Source organism: Salmo trutta, chromosome 25 (assembly GCF_901001165.1).
Source record: "Salmo trutta chromosome 25, fSalTru1.1, whole genome shotgun sequence".
In the NCBI taxonomy this organism is placed as follows: Eukaryota; Metazoa; Chordata; class Actinopteri; order Salmoniformes; family Salmonidae; genus Salmo; species Salmo trutta.
This window is the reverse complement of record NC_042981.1, coordinates 4,104,132-4,122,350: the sequence shown is the minus strand read 5'-3', so window position 1 is coordinate 4,122,350 and position 18,219 is coordinate 4,104,132. Positions and strand designations below refer to the sequence as shown.

The 18,219-nt window shown below is 43.2% G+C and overlaps 1 protein-coding gene across 1 annotated transcript in view; it reads left to right on the top strand.

Annotated features, from left to right (window-relative positions):
- Window positions 1-18,219, top strand: part of trip11 (thyroid hormone receptor interactor 11) — a 62,785-nt gene that overhangs the window by 27,539 nt on the left and 17,027 nt on the right. The window contains exons 18-26 of the mRNA XM_029712685.1: window positions 2,476-2,678; window positions 3,856-3,994; window positions 4,553-4,657; window positions 11,264-11,797; window positions 12,850-12,960; window positions 13,249-13,419; window positions 14,687-14,836; window positions 16,091-16,284; window positions 16,597-16,760. Of these exons, the coding sequence (XP_029568545.1) occupies window positions 2,476-2,678; window positions 3,856-3,994; window positions 4,553-4,657; window positions 11,264-11,797; window positions 12,850-12,960; window positions 13,249-13,419; window positions 14,687-14,836; window positions 16,091-16,284; window positions 16,597-16,760 (1,771 nt within the window). The remainder of the gene's footprint in view (window positions 1-2,475; window positions 2,679-3,855; window positions 3,995-4,552; window positions 4,658-11,263; window positions 11,798-12,849; window positions 12,961-13,248; window positions 13,420-14,686; window positions 14,837-16,090; window positions 16,285-16,596; window positions 16,761-18,219) is intronic.

Sequence of the window (18,219 nt, the reverse complement as noted above, 5' to 3'; positions counted from 1 at the left end):
GTATAGATGTAGTAGTCTACATGTAGTATATAGTATAGATGTAGTAGTCTACATGTAGTATATAGTATAGATGTAGTAGTCTACATGTAGTATATAGTATAGATGTAGTAGTCTACATGTAGTATATCGTATATAGTAGTAGTCTACATGTAGTATATCGTATATAGTAGTAGTCTACATGTAGTATATCGTATATAGTAGTAGTCTACATGTAGTATATCGTATATAGTAGTAGTCTACATGTAGTATATCGTATATAGTAGTAGTCTACATGTAGTATATCGTATATAGTAGTAGTCTACATGTAGTATATAGTATAGATGTAGTAGTCTACATGTAGTATATAGTATAGATGTAGTAGTCTACATGTAGTATATAGTATAGATGTAGTAGTAATAGTCTACATGTAGTATATAGTATAGATGTAGTAGTAGTAGTCTACATGTAGTATATAGTCTAGATGTAGTAGTCTACATGTAGTATATAGTATAGATGTAGTAGTCTACATGTAGTATATAGTCTAGATGTAGTAGTAGTAGTCTACATGTAGTATATAGTATAGATGTAGTAGTCTACATGTAGTATATAGTCTAGATGTAGTAGTCTACATGTAGTATATAGTCTAGATGTAGTAGTCTACATGTAGTTGTCTACATGTAATATATAGTCTAGATGTAGTAGTAGTCTGTATATAGAGGTAGTAGTAGTCTACATGTAGTATATAGTATAGATGTAGTAGTAGTAGTCTACATATAGTATATAGTATAGATGTAGTAGTAGTAGTAGTCTACATGTAGTATATAGTATAGATGTAGTAGTCTACATGTAGTATATAGTATAGATGTAGTAGTCTACATGTAGTATATAGTATAGATGTAGTAGTCTACATGTAGTATATCGTATATAGTAGTAGTCTACATGTAGTATATAGTAGTAGTCTACATGTAGTATATCGTATATAGTAGTAGTCTACATATAGTATATAGTAGTAGTCTACATGTAGTATATCGTATATAGTAGTAGTCTACATGTAGTATATCGTATATAGTAGTAGTCTACATGTAGTATATCGTATATAGTAGTAGTCTACATGTAGTATATCGTATATAGTAGTAGTCTGTATATAGAGGTAGTAGTAGTCTACATGTAGTATATAGTATAGATGTAGTAGTAATAGTCTACATGTAGTATATAGTATAGATGTAGTAGTCTACATATAGTATATAGTATAGATGTAGTAGTATATAGTATAAATGTAGTAGTAATAGTCTACATATAGTATATAGTATAGATGTAGTAGTAATAGTCTACATATAGTATATAGTATAGATGTAGTCTGTATATAGATGTAGTAGTCTACATGTAGTATATAGTATAGATGTAGTAGTCTACATGTAGTATATAGTCTAGATGTAGTAGTCTACATGTAGTATATAGTATAGATGTAGTAGTCTACATGTAGTATATAGTCTAGATGTAGTAGTCTACATGTAGTATATAGTCTAGATGTAGTAGTCTACATGTAGTTGTCTACATGTAGTATATAGTCTAGATGTAGTAGTAGTCTGTATATAGAGGTAGTAGTAGTCTACATGTAGTATATAGTATAGATGTAGTAGTAGTAGTCTACATATAGTATATAGTATAGATGTAGTAGTAGTAGTCTACATGTAGTATATAGTCTAGATGTAGTAGTAGTCTGTATATAGAGGTAGTAGTAGTCTACATATAGTATAGATGTAGTAGTAGTAGTCTACATGTAGTATATAGTATAGATGTAGTAGTCTACATGTAGTATATAGTATAGATGTAGTAGTCTACATGTAGTATATAGTATAGATGTAGTAGTCTACATGTAGTATATCGTATATAGTAGTAGTCTACATGTAGTATATCGTATATAGTAGTAGTCTACATGTAGTATATCGTATATAGTAGTAGTCTACATGTAGTATATCGTATATAGTAGTAGTCTACATGTAGTATATCGTATATAGTAGTAGTCTACATGTAGTATATCGTATATAGTAGTAGTCTACATGTAGTATATAGTATAGATGTAGTAGTCTACATGTAGTATATAGTATAGATGTAGTAGTCTACATGTAGTATATAGTATAGATGTAGTAGTCTACATGTAGTATATAGTATAGATGTAGTAGTCTACATGTAGTATATCGTATAGATGTAGTACTCTACATGTAGTATATCGTATATAGTAGTAGTCTACATGTAGTATATCGTATATAGTAGTAGTCTACATGTAGTATATCGTATATAGTAGTAGTCTACATGTAGTATATCGTATATAGTAGTAGTCTACATGTAGTAGTACAGATGTTGTAAAAACAGAACAATAAGAGGATATAATAAACAAATGAACAATTTTTTTAAAACTTGGTTTTACTTGATTATTGGTGACTTTGTAAAGTGAATTTGGGTTTCTTAAAGTAAAATGTATTATTATTAATTTAGGTGCTGGCGGTGCTGAATGAGAAGACGAGGGAGAACAGTCAGCTGAGGTCAGACTACCATCGCATCATGGACATTGTAGCAGGGAAGGAAGCTGTGCTCCTCAAGGTCCAGCAGGAGAACCAGAGGCTGTCCACCATGTCTGACCCCTCAGGCAGCCAGGAGATGTTCAGAGAGACCATCCAGAACCTGTCCCGGATCATCAGGTATAGTTGTGTTGTACATTTGGTACAAAAATACAGTAACTCAGTTGGTAGGACAAGGCGCTTGAAACTCCAGGATAGTGGATTCCATTCCCGGGAATGCGTACATGACTGCAAGTCCATTTGAATTAAAGTGTTTGCTAAATGATATACACTACCGTTCAAAAGTTTGGGGTCCATAAAAAAAAAAAGCCGTATCTGAGACTGGCCAATAAGATTAAGATGGGCAAAAGAACACAGACACCGGACAGAGGAACTCTGCCTAGAAAGCCAGCATCCCGGAGTCGCCTCATCACTGTTGACGTTGAGACTGGTGTTTTGCGGGTACTATTTAATGAAGCTGCCAGTTGAGGACTTGTGAGGCATCTGCTTCTCAAACCAGACACTCTAATGTACTTGTCCACTTGCTCAGTTGTGCACCGGGGCCTCCCACTCCTCTTTCTATTCTGGTTAGAGCCAGTTTGCGTTGTTCTGTGAAGGGAGTAGTACACAGCGTTGTACGAGATCTTCAGTTTCATGGCAATTTCTCGCATGGAATAGCCTTCATTTCTCAGAACAAGAAGAGACTGACAAGTTTCAGAAGAAAGGTCTTTGTTTCTGGCCATTTTGAGCCTGTAATCAAACTCACAAATGCTGATGCTCCAGATACTCAACTAGTCGAAAGAAGGACAGTTTTATTCCTTCTTTAATCAGTACAACAGTTTTCAGCTGTGCTAACATAATTGCAAAAGGGTTTTCTAATGATCAATTAGCCTTTTGAAGATTGCTGATAATGGACCTCTGTACGCCTATGTAGATATTCCATTAAAAATCAGCCGTTTCCAGCTACAATAGTCATTTACAACATTAACAATGTCTACACTGTATTTCTGATCAATTTGATGTTATTTTAAAAATGGACAAAAACTGTGCTCTTCTTTCAAACACAAGTACATTTCTAAGTGACCCCAAACTTTTGAACTGTAGTGCATGTATGCATGTATGCGTATGCGTGTGTGTGTGTGTGTGTGTGTGTGTGTGTGTGTGTAATATATAGTTGTGTTTTCGTGCCATCGTGCCCCCTCTAGTGTTCTGTGCCCTACTTGGTAATGTTATGTTTCTATGTGCTGTTTAATTCTATTCTCGTGTCCTTGAGTATGCAAATACAAATTATTATTATTGTTGTTGTTGTTGTTATCAGAGAGAAGGACATTGAGATCGACGCGCTGACACAGAAGTGCCAGACCCTGGTGTCGGTGCTGCAGGCAGGAGACTCTGGAGGCGTCAGCTCCAACCAGTTTGAAGAGCTGCTGCAGGAGAGGGACACACTGAAACAACAGGCAAGATAAAAAAATATTAGCGTTTTGTCTGTTTTTACGAAACTATGCCATGTGTCATAAAACCTTCTCACAGGACATAGAAACATTATTCACATCACAGATGAGGAATCACTGTTTTTAAAGTGCAATAGTGCAATTCCTTATATAAAGATTTGTCTAATGTATATATTGAAGGTGCCTAGTGTAGCTGAGGCCTAGTGTAGCTGAGGCCTAGTGTAGCTGAGGCCTAGTGTAGCTGAGGCCTAGTGTAGCTGAGGCCTAGTGTAGCTGAGGCCTAGTGTAGCTGAGGCCTAGTGTAGCTGAGGCCTAGTGTAGCTGAGGCCTAGTGTAGCTGTGTCTTTTAATTATTTCACTAGGCAAGTCGGTTAAGAACAAATTCTAATTTACAATGACGGCCAAACCCGGACGACGCTGGGCCAATTGTGCACCGCCCTATGGGACTCTCAATCACGGCCGTATGTGATACAGCCCGGATTCGAACCGAGGGACTGTAGTGACGCCTCTTGCACCGAGTGTCTAATGTAGCTGTGTCTAATGTATGTATTGTAATGTATCCAGGTGAAGAAGATGGAGGAGTGGAAGATGCAGGTGATCACCACGGTAAAGAACATGCAGCATGAATCTGCCCAGCTGGTAGAAGAGCTCCACAAGCTACAGGGACAGGTAACCATGATAACATATTAAAATAATGAATCGTGTGTAATACGTAATGATAATGAGCCTCCCCAGCAGTAATAATGTTGAGATAGAGTACTAACACGGTTGGCGAAGTCACCCTAAACGGAAACTCCCGCAGATGAACCCAATGTCCCGTCCCCCTTCCCAAATGAAAAAGATGGCGAGAACTTGTGAAATCCTGATTTTTATCCAAATAATCATTATTGAAATATTCTGCATACCTGAACAAAGGTACAACTAAACGTCTGTTGACTGATGCTACGATGACAGTTCTGTAATGTGTGTCTGTCCACCAGAGATTATGATAATGATGACTGTTATCATCGTGGGGATATTTAGTATGCAGCTCTTGTGCGTACATTAAAATATCATCAAGCATGCAAAGGACACAACAACAAATACACACAATGGATAGAGTAGACATCACCGTAACCGTAGACCCTATAGACATCACCGTAACCATAGACCCTATAGACATCACAGTAGACCCTATAGACATCACCGTAGACCCTATAGACATCACCGTAGACCCTATAGACATCACCGTAGACCCTATATAGACATCACCGTAGACCCTATAGACATCACCGTAGACCCTATAGACCCTATAGACATCACCATAGACCCTATAGACATCACTGTAGACCCTATAGACCCTATAGACATCACCGTAGACCCTATAGACCCTATAGACATCACCGTAGACCCTATAGACATCACTGTAGACCCTATAGACATCACCATAGACCCTATAGACATCACCATAGACCCTATAGACATCACCGTAGACCCTATAGACCCTATAGACATCACCGTAGACCCTATAGACATCACCGTAGACCCTATAGACATCACCGTAGACATCACCGTAGACCCTATAGACATCACCGTAGACCCTATAGACATCACCATAGACCCTATAGAAATCACCGTAGACCCTATAGACATCACCGTAGACCCTATAGACATCACCGTAGACCCTATAGACCCTATAGACATCACCATAGACCCTATAGACATCACCGTAGACCCTATAGAAATCACCGTAGACCCTATAGACATCACCGTAGACCCTATAGACATCACCGTAGACCCTATAGACAGCACCGTAGACCCTATAGACAGCACCGTAGACCCTATAGACATCACCGTAGACCCTATAGACATCACCGTAGACCCTATAGACCCTATAGACAGCACCGTAGACCCTATAGACATCACCGTAGACCCTATAGACCCTATAGACATCACCGTAGACCCTATAGACCCTATAGACATCACCGTAGACCCTATAGACCCTATAGACATCACCGTAGACCCTATAGACATCACCATAGACCCTATAGACATCACCATAGACCCTATAGACATCACTGTAGACCCTATAGACATCACAGTAGACCCTATAGACATCACCATAGACCCTATAGACCCTATAGACATCACCGTAGACCCTATAGACATCACCGTAGACCCTATAGACATCACCGTAGACCCTATAGACCCTATAGACCCTATAGACATCACCGTAGACCCTATAGACATCACCATAGACCCTATAGACCCTATAGACATCACCGTAGACCCTATAGACCTTATAGACATCACCGTAGACCCTATAGACATCACCGTAGACCCTATAGACATCACCGTAGACCCTATAGACATCACCGTAGACCCTATAGACATCACCGTAGACCCTGTAGACCCTGTAGACATCACCGTAGACCCTATAGACCCTATAGACATCACCATAGACCCTATAGACATCACCGTAGACCCTATAGACATCACCATAGACATCACCGTAGACCCTATAGACATCACCGTAGACCCTATAGACCCTATAGACAGCACCGTAGACCCTATAGACATCACTGTAGACCCTATAGACATCACCATAGACCCTGTAGACATCACCGTAGACCCTATAGACCCTATAGACATCACCATAGACCATATAGACCCTATAGACAGCACCGTAGACCCTATAGACATCACCATAGACCCTGTAGACCCTATAGACAGCACCATAGACCCTATAGACATCACCGTAGACCCTATAGACATCACCATAGACATCACCGTAGACCCTATAGACATCACCGTAGACCCTATAGACCCTATAGACATCACCATAGACCCTATAGACATCACCATAGACCCTATAGACATCACCATAGACCCTATAGACATCACTGTAGACCCTATAGACATCACCGTAGACCCTATAGACATCACCGTAGACCCTATAGACATCACTGTAGACCCTATAGACATCACCATAGACCCTATAGACATCACCATAGACCCTATAGACCCTATAGACATCACCATAGACCCTATAGACATCACCGTAGACCCTATAGACCCTATAGACATCACCGTAGACCCTATAGACCCTATAGACATCACCGTAGACCCTATAGACCCTATAGACATCACCGTAGACCCTATAGACCCTATAAACATCACCGTAGACCCTATAGACCCTATAGACATCACCGTAGACCCTATAGACCCTATAGACATCACCGTAGACCCTATAGACATCACCGTAGACCCTATAGACCCTATAGACATCACCGTAGACCCTATAGACATTACCGTAGACATCACCGTAGACCCTATAGAAATCACCGTAGACGCTATAGACATCACCGTAGACCCTATAGACATCACCGTAGACCCTATAGACATCACCATAGACCCTATAGACCCTATAGACATCACCATAGACCCTATAGACATCACCGTAGACCCTATAGAAATCACCGTAGACCCTATAGAAATCACCGTAGACCCTATAGAAATCACCGTAGACCCTATAGACATCACCGTAGACCAGTGGTTCTTAACCTGGGTTCGATCGAACCCCAGGGGTTCGGTGAGTCAGTCTCAGGGGTTCGGCGGAGGTCAAGACACACACCCGACTCATATGATTCGTGATGACACGCCCCGCTTGGCCATCATTGGCTGCAGGTGATCACGCAACATCGCTTGGCCTATCTGTGCTGCAGGGAATTTGGCGCGCTCAGTAGTCGAATTGTGACTGTCGTGATGGTACGTCGTGTGATTTCTTTCTTAATATTTTAATCCCTTCATACTAACTATGTCGAGCAAAAAACTAACAAAACTAAGAGAAGACTTCCTTAAGCTGCATGGAGATGGACAATACAAGAACACAACGCTCGCTGAATTCAAGGTGAAGAGAGCCATTTTTCCAATTAAGAAGGGTTCGGTGAATGCACATATGAAACTGGTAGGGGTCAGTACCTCCAACAAGGTTAAGAACCACTGCCATAGACCCTATAGACATCACCATAGACATCACCGTAGACCCTATAGACATCACCGTAGACCCTATAGACCCTATAGACAGCACCGTAGACCCTATAGACAGCACCGTAGACCCTATAGACATCACCGTAGACCCTATAGACATCACCATAGACCCTGTAGACATCACCGTAGACCCTATAGACCCTATAGACATCACCATAGACCCTATAGACCCTATAGACAGCACCGTAGACCCTATAGACATCACCATAGACCCTGTAGACCCTATAGACATCACCGTAGACCCTATAGACCCTGTAGACAGCACCGTAGACCCTATAGACATCACCGTAGACCCTATAGACATCACCGTAGACATCACCGTAGACCCTATAGACATCACCGTAGACCCTATAGACCCTATAGACATCACCATATACCCTATAGACATCACTGTAGACCCTATAGACCCTATAGACATCACTGTAGACCCTATAGACCCTATAGACATCACCGTAGACCCTATAGACCCTATAGACATCACCTTAGACCCTATAGACATCACTGTAGACCCTATAGACATCACCATAGACCCTATAGACATCACCATAGACCCTATAGACCCTATAGACATCACCGTAGACCCTATAGACCCTATAGACATCACCGTAGACCCTATATACATCACCGTAGACCCTATAGACATCACCGTAGACATCACCGTAGACCCTATAGACATCACCGTAGACCCTATAGACATCACCATAGACCCTATAGACATCACCATAGACCCTATAGAAATCACCGTAGACCCTATAGAAATCACCGTAGACCCTATAGAAATCACCGTAGACCCTATAGAAATCACCGTAGACCCTATAGACATCACCGTAGACCCTATAGACATCACCATAGACCCTATAGACATCACCGTAGACCCTATAGAAATCACCGTAGACCCTATAGAAATCACCGTAGACCCTATAGAAATCACCGTAGACCCTATAGAAATCACCGTAGACCCTATAGAAATCACCGTAGACCCTATAGACATCACCGTAGACCCTATAGACATCACCGTAGACTCTATAGACATCACCGTAGACCCTATAGACAGCACCGTAGACCCTATAGACAGCACCGTAGACCCTATAGACATCACCGTAGACCCTATAGACATCACCATAGACCCTATAGACATCACCGTAGACCCTATAGACAGCACCGTAGACCCTATAGACATCACCGTAGACCCTATAGACATCACCGTAGGCCCTATAGACATCACCGTAGGCCCTATAGACATCACCATAGACCCTATAGACATCACCATAGACCCTATAGACATCACCGTAGACCCTATAGACATCACCGTAGACCCTATAGACATCACCGTAGACCCTATAGACATCACCGTAGACCCTATAGACATCACCGTAGACCCTATAGACATCACCGTAGACCCTATAGACATCACCATAGACCCTATAGACATCACCATAGACCCTATAGACATCACCATAGACCCTATAGACATCACCATAGACCCTATAGACATCACCATAGACCCTATAGACATCACCATAGACCCTATAGACATCACCGTAGACCCTATAGACCCTATAGACATCACCATAGACCCTATAGACATCACCGTAGACCCTATAGACATCACCGTAGACCCTATAGACCCTATAGACATCACCGTAGACCCTATAGACCCTATAGACATCACCATAGACCCTATAGACATCACCGTAGACCCTATACACATCACCATAGACATCACCATAGACCCTATAGACATCACCGTAGACCCTATAGACCCTATAGACAGCACCGTAGACCCTATAGACAGCACCGTAGACCCTATAGACATCACCGTAGACCCTATAGACATCACCATAGACCCTGTAGACATCACCGTAGACCCTATAGACATCACCATAGACCCTATAGACCCTATAGACAGCACCGTAGACCCTATAGACATCCCCATAGACCCTGTAGACCCTATAGACATCACCGTAGACCCTATAGACCCTATAGACAGCACCGTAGACCCTATAGACATCACCGTAGACCCTATAGACATCACCATAGACCCTGTAGACCCTATAGACATCACCGTAGACCCTATAGACCCTATAGACAGCACCGTAGACCCTATAGACAGCACCGTAGACCCTATAGACCCTATAGACATCACCGTAGACCCTATAGACATCACCATAGACCCTATAGACATCACCGTAGACCCTACAGACATCACCATAGACCCTATAGACCCTATAGACATCACCGTAGACCCCATAGACCCTATAGACATCACCATAGACCCTATAGACATCACCATAGACCCTATAGACATCACCGTAGACCCTATAGACATCACCGTAGACCCTATAGACATCACCGTAGACCCTGTAGACCCTATAGACATCACCGTAGACCCTATAGACCCGATAGACATCACCGTAGACCCTGTAGACCCTATAGACATCACCGTAGACCCTATAGACCCTATAGACATCACCATAGACCCTATAGACCCTATAGACATCACCATAGACCCTATAGACATCACCATAGACCCTATAGACATCACCATAGACCCTATAGACATCACCGTAGACCCTATAGACCCTATAGACATCACCATAGACCCTATAGACCCTATAGACATCACCATAGACCCTATAGACCCTATAGACATCACCGTAGACCCTATAGACATCACCATAGACATCACCGTAGACCCTATAGACATCACCATAGACACCATATACACTCATCACACAGTCACTGGTCCATCATGATGTAGTCCTATAACCTAACTCACTACGTTAAGGCAACCTGTTCCTCATCAGTCACTGGTCCATCCTATAACCTAACTCACTACGTTAAGACAGCCTGTTCCTCATCAGACACTAGTCCATCCTATAACCTAACTCACTACGTTAAGACAGCCTGTTCCTCATCAGTCACTGGTCCATCACTGACACACAGACAGACCTCTTCTTCTCCTCCACCTGAAAGGAAAGTCTTTCAACAACATTATCATTTGTCATGTTTTTTTTTTGTTTTTTTTAGCTGAGTTTTCTGTTTTGTTTTTTTGAGGGTTCCCAATTGGGGTGTAAATCATAATGTTTTATGGGTACATGATCACGATAGGACGAAGGTTGACATCGCCCAACCCTACTGTCAACTACAATGTGACGTGTAGGCCAGCCCGCTGAACCTACTAGTGATTGTCACTCAGCAGCCTTATTGGGATGAATAAAGGAGTGTTTGGCTCTAATCCTATAGGTGGATGCTGACAACGACTGCACCTCGAATCTCTCCGTGGATTACAGCCGTCTGATCCACAGCTATGAGCAGAAGGAGAGGAAACTAGGCAGTCTCAGTCACGAGCTAGCCCACGTCCAACAGACCATCAGCCAGCTGAGCAGTACTAAAGATGTCCTCTTGGGGAAACTGGACAGTGTGGCGCAGAGTCCCCAAGTCACCACACTGTCTGCTGCTCTGACGTCTACTGCCCAGCCTCCTACTGCAGTGGAACCTCCCAGACACCAGGTGGCAGCACCTGCAACACCAGGGAACCAGGAAGGGCTGAGACAGGAGCTGGAGTCTGTGAGAGCCCTCCTGTCTGAGAGGGAGACTATGATCAGGACCTTGCAGGAGAACAACCACCGCTTGTCTAACTCAGCCCAGGTTTCAGACAGCGAGCAGCGCGGCCAAGCTGAGGAGTCCAGACAGGTCAGAGAGAGACTGGACGCTCTGCAGCGCTCTGTCAGGGAGAAAGACCTGCTCATCAAGACTAAAGGAGATCAACTCACCCAGGTGTGTGTGTGTGTGTGTGTGTGTGTGTGTGTGTGTGTGTGTGTGTGTGTGTGTGTGTGTGTGTGTGTGTGTGTGTGTGTGAGAGATATAAGGAAGGCACAGCGTATGCTGTTAAGACATGTAACTTTAAATAAGATCTATATTCAATAGAATCTATATTTAATAAAATCTATATTCAATTGCAACTGAATCAAGTGAGTAATGACCCCTTCATTAGAATGAGTACAACGGTCAATTCAGGTGAATTATATTATAATGGGTGGACTGGCACATAGGTGCAAAGCAGGAAGTTGTAGCAGCCATTTTGAGTGTCCACATAGGTGCAAAGCAGGAAGTTGTAGCAGCCATTTTGAGTGTCCACATAGGTGCAAAGCAGGAAGTTGTAGCAGCCATTTTGAGTGTCCACATAGATGCAAAGCAGGAAGTTCTAGCAGCCATTTTGAGTGTCCACATAGGTGCAAAGCAGGAAGTTGTAGCAGCCATTTTGAGTGTCCACATAGGTGCAAAGCAGGAAGTTGTAGCAGCCATTTTGAGTGTCCACATAGGTGCAAAGCAGGAAGTTCTAGCAGCCATTTTGAGTGTCCACATAGGTGCAAAACAGGAAGTTCTAGCAGCCATTTTGAGTGTCCACATAGGTACAAAGCAGGAAGTTCTAGCAGCCATTTTGAGTGTCCATATAGGTGCAAAGCAGGAAGTTCTAGCAGCCGTTTTGAGTGTCCACATAGGTGCAAAGCAGGAAGTTCTAGCAGCCGTTTTGAGTGTCCACATAGGTGCAAAGCAGGAAGTTCTAGCAGCCGTTTTGAGTGTCCACATAGGTGCAAAACAGGAAGTTCTAGCAGCCGTTTTGAGTGTCCACATAGGTGCAAAGCAGGAAGTTCTAGCAGCCGTTTTGAGTGTCCACATAGGTGCAAAGCAGGAAGTTCTAGCAGCCGTTTTGAGTGTCCACATAGGTGCAACGCAGGAAGTTCTAGCAGCCATTTTGAGTGTCCACATAGGTGCAAAGCAGGAAGTTCTAGCAGCCGTTCAATCTGTGTATTTGTTTATTTCTCCAGGTGAGCGAGAGCCTGAGGAACCGTGAGAGCGACAACGAGGTGTTAAAACAAGCCGTGACCAACCTGAAGGAGCGAGCCCTTATCCTGGAGATGGATACCAGGAAGCTGAAGGTAGGTAGCCCAGCGGCTAAGGAGTTAAAGCTTTTAGCCGGAAGGTAGCCAGTTCCAATCCTGGGCTGGATTGATCTGAAATCTGGAGGGCTGCTAAGTTCACATCCTAAAGATGTTGGGTTCTTGAGCAAGGCCCTTAAACCCACAACATGCAGCGGCACTGCACTGCAACTGTGAGGGTCAAGTGTGAGGGTCAAGTGTGCTGTCTGGAGGGGGTTGAGAGTGGAGCAGAAGACACATTTCCCTTGTTGGCTGAAACCTGGACCATAAAGTTGTGTTGTTTTGAAGGATGAGAACGAGGCTGTGGCTCAGCGGAGCCGGGAGAAGGAGTCAGAGTTCAGAGCCCTGCAGGAGACCAACATGCAGGTGTCCCTCCTCATGAGGGAGAAGGAGTTTGAGAGGAGCACCATGTCGGAGAAGGCTGCCGCCATGGAGAAGATGCTCAAGGACAGAGAACAGGTTAGGATGTTTGTACTGTACAAAATAATTTAATGTAAACTACTAACTACACATTTTTGAGAGAATGATCATTTGAGACTTGAAATGCTATAACTTAAATCCTTTATTGAAGCAGGAAGACCAGAGGAGGAGTGGTATATGGCCAATATACCACGTCTAAGGGCTGTTCTTAGGCACAACACAATGCGGAGTACCTGGATACAGCCCTTAGCCGTGGTATATTGGCCATAATCCACTAACCCCCGAGGTGCCTTATTGCTATTATAAACTGGTTACCAACGTAATTAGAGCAGTAAAAATACATGTTTTGTCATATCCGTGGTATACGGTCTGATATACCACAGCTGTCAGCCATTCAGCATTCAGGGCTCAAACCACCCAGTTTATAATGAGTAATACATTACAGATCTAGTGAAAGAAAAGAAAAATTCAATCGAAGTAAAATAGGCTATTAAATAGTTTAAATAAATTGACAAACACTTGGTTAAATCTTTTCACAAACCGATCAATAATGTATTATTTCCTGACCCTGTAAAACAACACATTTCACTGCACCTATCCGGTATATGTGACTATATATATATATGTGTGTGTGTGTGTGTTTTTATAACCTGACCGTTCCATTGCGGTGTCCCATGGCAACAGTCAGAAGTCCGGAGAGCTGAACCAGCTGATTGATTTGTATTGATACGTTTCCCAGGGCAACAGTCAGAAGAGCAGGAAGCTGAACCAGCTGATTGATTTGTATTGATATGTTTCCCAGGGCAACAGCCAGAAGAGCAGGAAGCAGAACCAGCTGATTGATTTGTATTGATATGTTTCCCAGGGCAACAGTCAGAAGTCTGGAGAGCTGAACCAGCTGATTGATTTGTATTGATATGTTTCCCAGGGCAACAGTCAGAAGTCTGGAGAGCTGAACCAGCTGATTGATTTGTATTGACACGTTTCCCAGGGCAACAGTCAGAAGTCTGGAGAGCTGAACCAGCTGATTGATTTGTATTGACACGTTTCCCAGGGCAACAGTCAAAAGTCTGGAGAGCTGAACCAGCTGATTGATTTGTATTGACACGTTTCCCAGGGCAACAGTCAGAAGTCTGGAGAGCTGAACCAGCTGATTGATTTGTATTGATATGTTTCCCAGGGCAACAGTCAGAAGTCTGGAGAGCTGAACCAGCTGATTGATTTGTATTGACACGTTTCCCAGGGCAACAGTCAGAAGTCTGGAGAGCTGAACCAGCTGATTGATTTGTATTGATACGTTTCCCAGGGCAACAGTCAGAAGTCCGGAGAGCTGAACCAGCTGCTGAATGAGCTGAGGTCCATGCAGGAGAAAGCTGTGGCCTTCCAGCAGGAGAGAGACCAGGTCATGCTGGCTCTCAAACAGAAACAGATGGATACCACAGCCCTACAGACAGAGGTAGGATGGATGGATACACACCAGGGTTTCCGTTAGGAAAATGGTGGCCTTTTATTATTCAAAAACATAATGGCGTAGAAAATGTTAAATGTATCGTAAGATATTTTGGCCATATCGCCCACCCCATCACATACTGCTATTATTAACACCTGTTAGGGGGGTTGTTACACAGTCATAACCACTACGTAACACATTCATAACCACTACGTAACACGTTCATAACAATACATAACCAATAAGTAACACATTCATAACCACTACGTAACAGTCATAACAATACGTAGCACGTTCATAACCAATACGTAGCACGTTCATAACCAATACATAACACATTCATAACCAATACAAAACACATTCATAACCAATACGTAACACATTCATAACCAATACGTAACAGTCATAACCAATACGTAACACATTCATAACCAATACGTAACACATTCATACCAATAAGTAACACATTCATAACCAATAAGTAACACAGTCATAACCAATACATAACACATTCATAACCAATACGTAACACATTCATAACCAATAAGTAACACAGTCATAACCAATACATAACACATTCATAACCAATACGTAACACATTCATAACCAATACGTAACATTCATAACCAATACATAACACAGTCATAACCAATACATAACACAGTCATAACCAATAAGTTACACATTCATGATACATTCCTTATCAGATATATTTATGGATAGTATATGGCAATCAAATATTATTTGCAGTGAAATATTCTGCTATTGGTAAATATCAAACCCCCATGTGACCACTCTCCCTGTGTCTCTCTTTCCCTCTCTCTCCCCCCTGTCTCTTTCTTCTCTCTCTCCTTATGGCTCTCTCTCTTTTGGTCTGTCTCTCTCTCCCTGTCTTTCTCGCTCCGTCTGTCTCCTCTCTCTCTCCCTCTCTTTCTCGCTCCGTCTGTCTCCTCTCTCTCTCTCCCTCTCTTTCTCGCTCCGTCTGTCTCCTCTCTCTCTCTCTCTCTCCCTCTCTTTCTCGCTCTGTCTGTCTCCTCTCTCTCTCCCTCTCTTTCTCGCTCCGTCTGTCTCCTCTCTCTCTCTCTCTCCCTGTCTTTCTCGCTCCGTCTGTCTCCTCTCTCTCTCTCTCTCTCCCTCTCTTTCTCGTTCCGTCTGTCTCCTCTCTCTCTCTCTCTCTCTCTCCGTCTTTCTCGCTCCATCTGTCTCCTCTCTCTCTCTCTCTCCCTGTCTTTCTCGCTCCGTTTGTCTCCTCTCTCTCAGCTGCAGCATGTGAAGGACAGAGAGCAGCGGTTAAAGTTGGAGCTGGACCGGCTACGTAACCACCTGCTGGAGATAGAGGACTCCTACACACGGGAGGTCCTGGCTGCTGAGGACAGGGAGGCGGAGCTACGCAAGAGAGTCACGCTATTGGACGACAGACTGGCCACTTCCTCCAGTCAGGTGGAGAGCACCAGGTAAACATGTTCAGTAGGCACAAAGATGAAACAGGGAAGTACTATCTGAACGTTTTGAAACGTCTTGAAAACATTTTTTGCTACTATGTGTCCTAATGAACAAGACCCTGAAAACAGATGGTCTGTTTATCACTGGTGATGGTTGAGTTACAGACGGATAAATACTTTATCGTCCCGTGTCCACGAACACAGAAATGTACGTACAATGGAAAGTTTGTGTTCTGCACTATCCCAACCCCTCTGAAAGAGGTTTGGGTAGCAAAAAAGGGGAGTAGAAAAAACCATAAGTCATCTTCTTTATTTGTCTTGTAGCCACCAGGCATCTCTCCAAGTGGAGTCTCTCCAAGAGCAGCTGAGTGGAACGGTGAGGCAGAGAGACGAGGCCTTGATCCAGCTCAGAGCAGCACAGGACCAGGTCAACCAGTACGCCATGTCCCTGTCCAACCTCCAGATGGTGCTAGAGCAGTTCCAGCAAGGCAAGACTACTGGCCCTCCCGCTAGTCTGATCCCAGATCAGTTTGTGCTGTGTAGATAGCGTCTATGATCGTCGTAATGCCATGATAAGGACCATTGGAGTTGGCAAGACCACTAACCGGTCTGGGACCAGGCTAGCCTCTCTGCTGCAATGCATGTTGATTATGTTTGGTATCCAGATCTGTTGGTGTTGTATAGCCAACTCTATGGTCTCTGAGGCTGTAGGGAGAATATAGCCTAGTGTTGTATAGCCAACTCTATGGTCTCTGAGGCTGTAGTGAGAATATAGCCTGGTATCCAGATCTGTTGGTGTTGTATAGCCAACTCTATGGTCTCTGAGGCTGTAGTGAGAATATAGCCTGGTATCCAGATCTGTTGGTGTTGTATAGCCAACTCTATGGTCTCTGAGGCTGTAGTGAGAATATAGCCTGGTATCCAGATCTGTTGGTGTTGTATAGCCAACTCTATGGTCTCTGAGGCTGTAGTGAGAATATAGCCTGGTATCCAGATCTGTTGGTGTTGTATAGCCAACTCTATGGTCTCTGAGGCTGTAGTGAGAATATAGCCTGGTATCCAGATCTGTTGGTGTTGTATAGCCAACTCTATGGTCTCTGAGGCTGTAGGGAGAATATAGCCTGGTATCCAGATCTGTTGGTGTTGTATAGCCAACTCTATGGTCTCTGAGGCTGTAGGGAGAATATAGCCTAGTGTTGTATAGCCAACTCTATGGTCTCTGAGGCTGTAGTGAGAATATAGCCTGGTATCCAGATCTGTTGGTGTTGTATAGCCAACTCTATGGTCTCTGAGGCTGTAGGGAGAATATAGCCTAGTGTTGTATAGCCAACTCTATGGTCTCTGAGGCTGTAGTGAGAATATAGCCTGGTATCCAGATCTGTTGGTGTTGTATAGCCAACTCTATGGTCTCTGAGGCTGTAGGGAGAATATAGCCTAGTGTTGTATAGCCAACTCTATGGTCTCTGAGGCTGTAGTGAGAATATAGCCTGGTATCCAGATCTGTTGGTGTTGTATAGCCAACTCTATGGTCTCTGAGGCTGTAGGGAGAATATAGCCTAGTGTTGTATAGCCAACTCTATGGTCTCTGAGGCTGTAGTGAGAATATAGCCTGGTATCCAGATCTGTTGGTGTTGTATAGCCAACTCTATGGTCTCTGAGGCTGTAGGGAGAATATAGCCTAGTGTTGTATAGCCAACTCTATGGTCTCTGAGGCTGTAGTGAGAATATAGCCTGGTATCCAGATCTGTTGGTGTTGTATAGCCAACTCTATGGTCTCTGAGGCTGTAGGGAGAATATAGCCTAGTGTTGTATAGCCAACTCTATGGTCTCTGAGGCTGTAGGGAGAATATAGCCTGGTATCCAGATCTGTTAGTGTTGTATAGCCAACTCTATGGTCTCTGAGGCTGTAGGGAGAATATAGCCTAGTGTTGTATAGCCAACTCTATG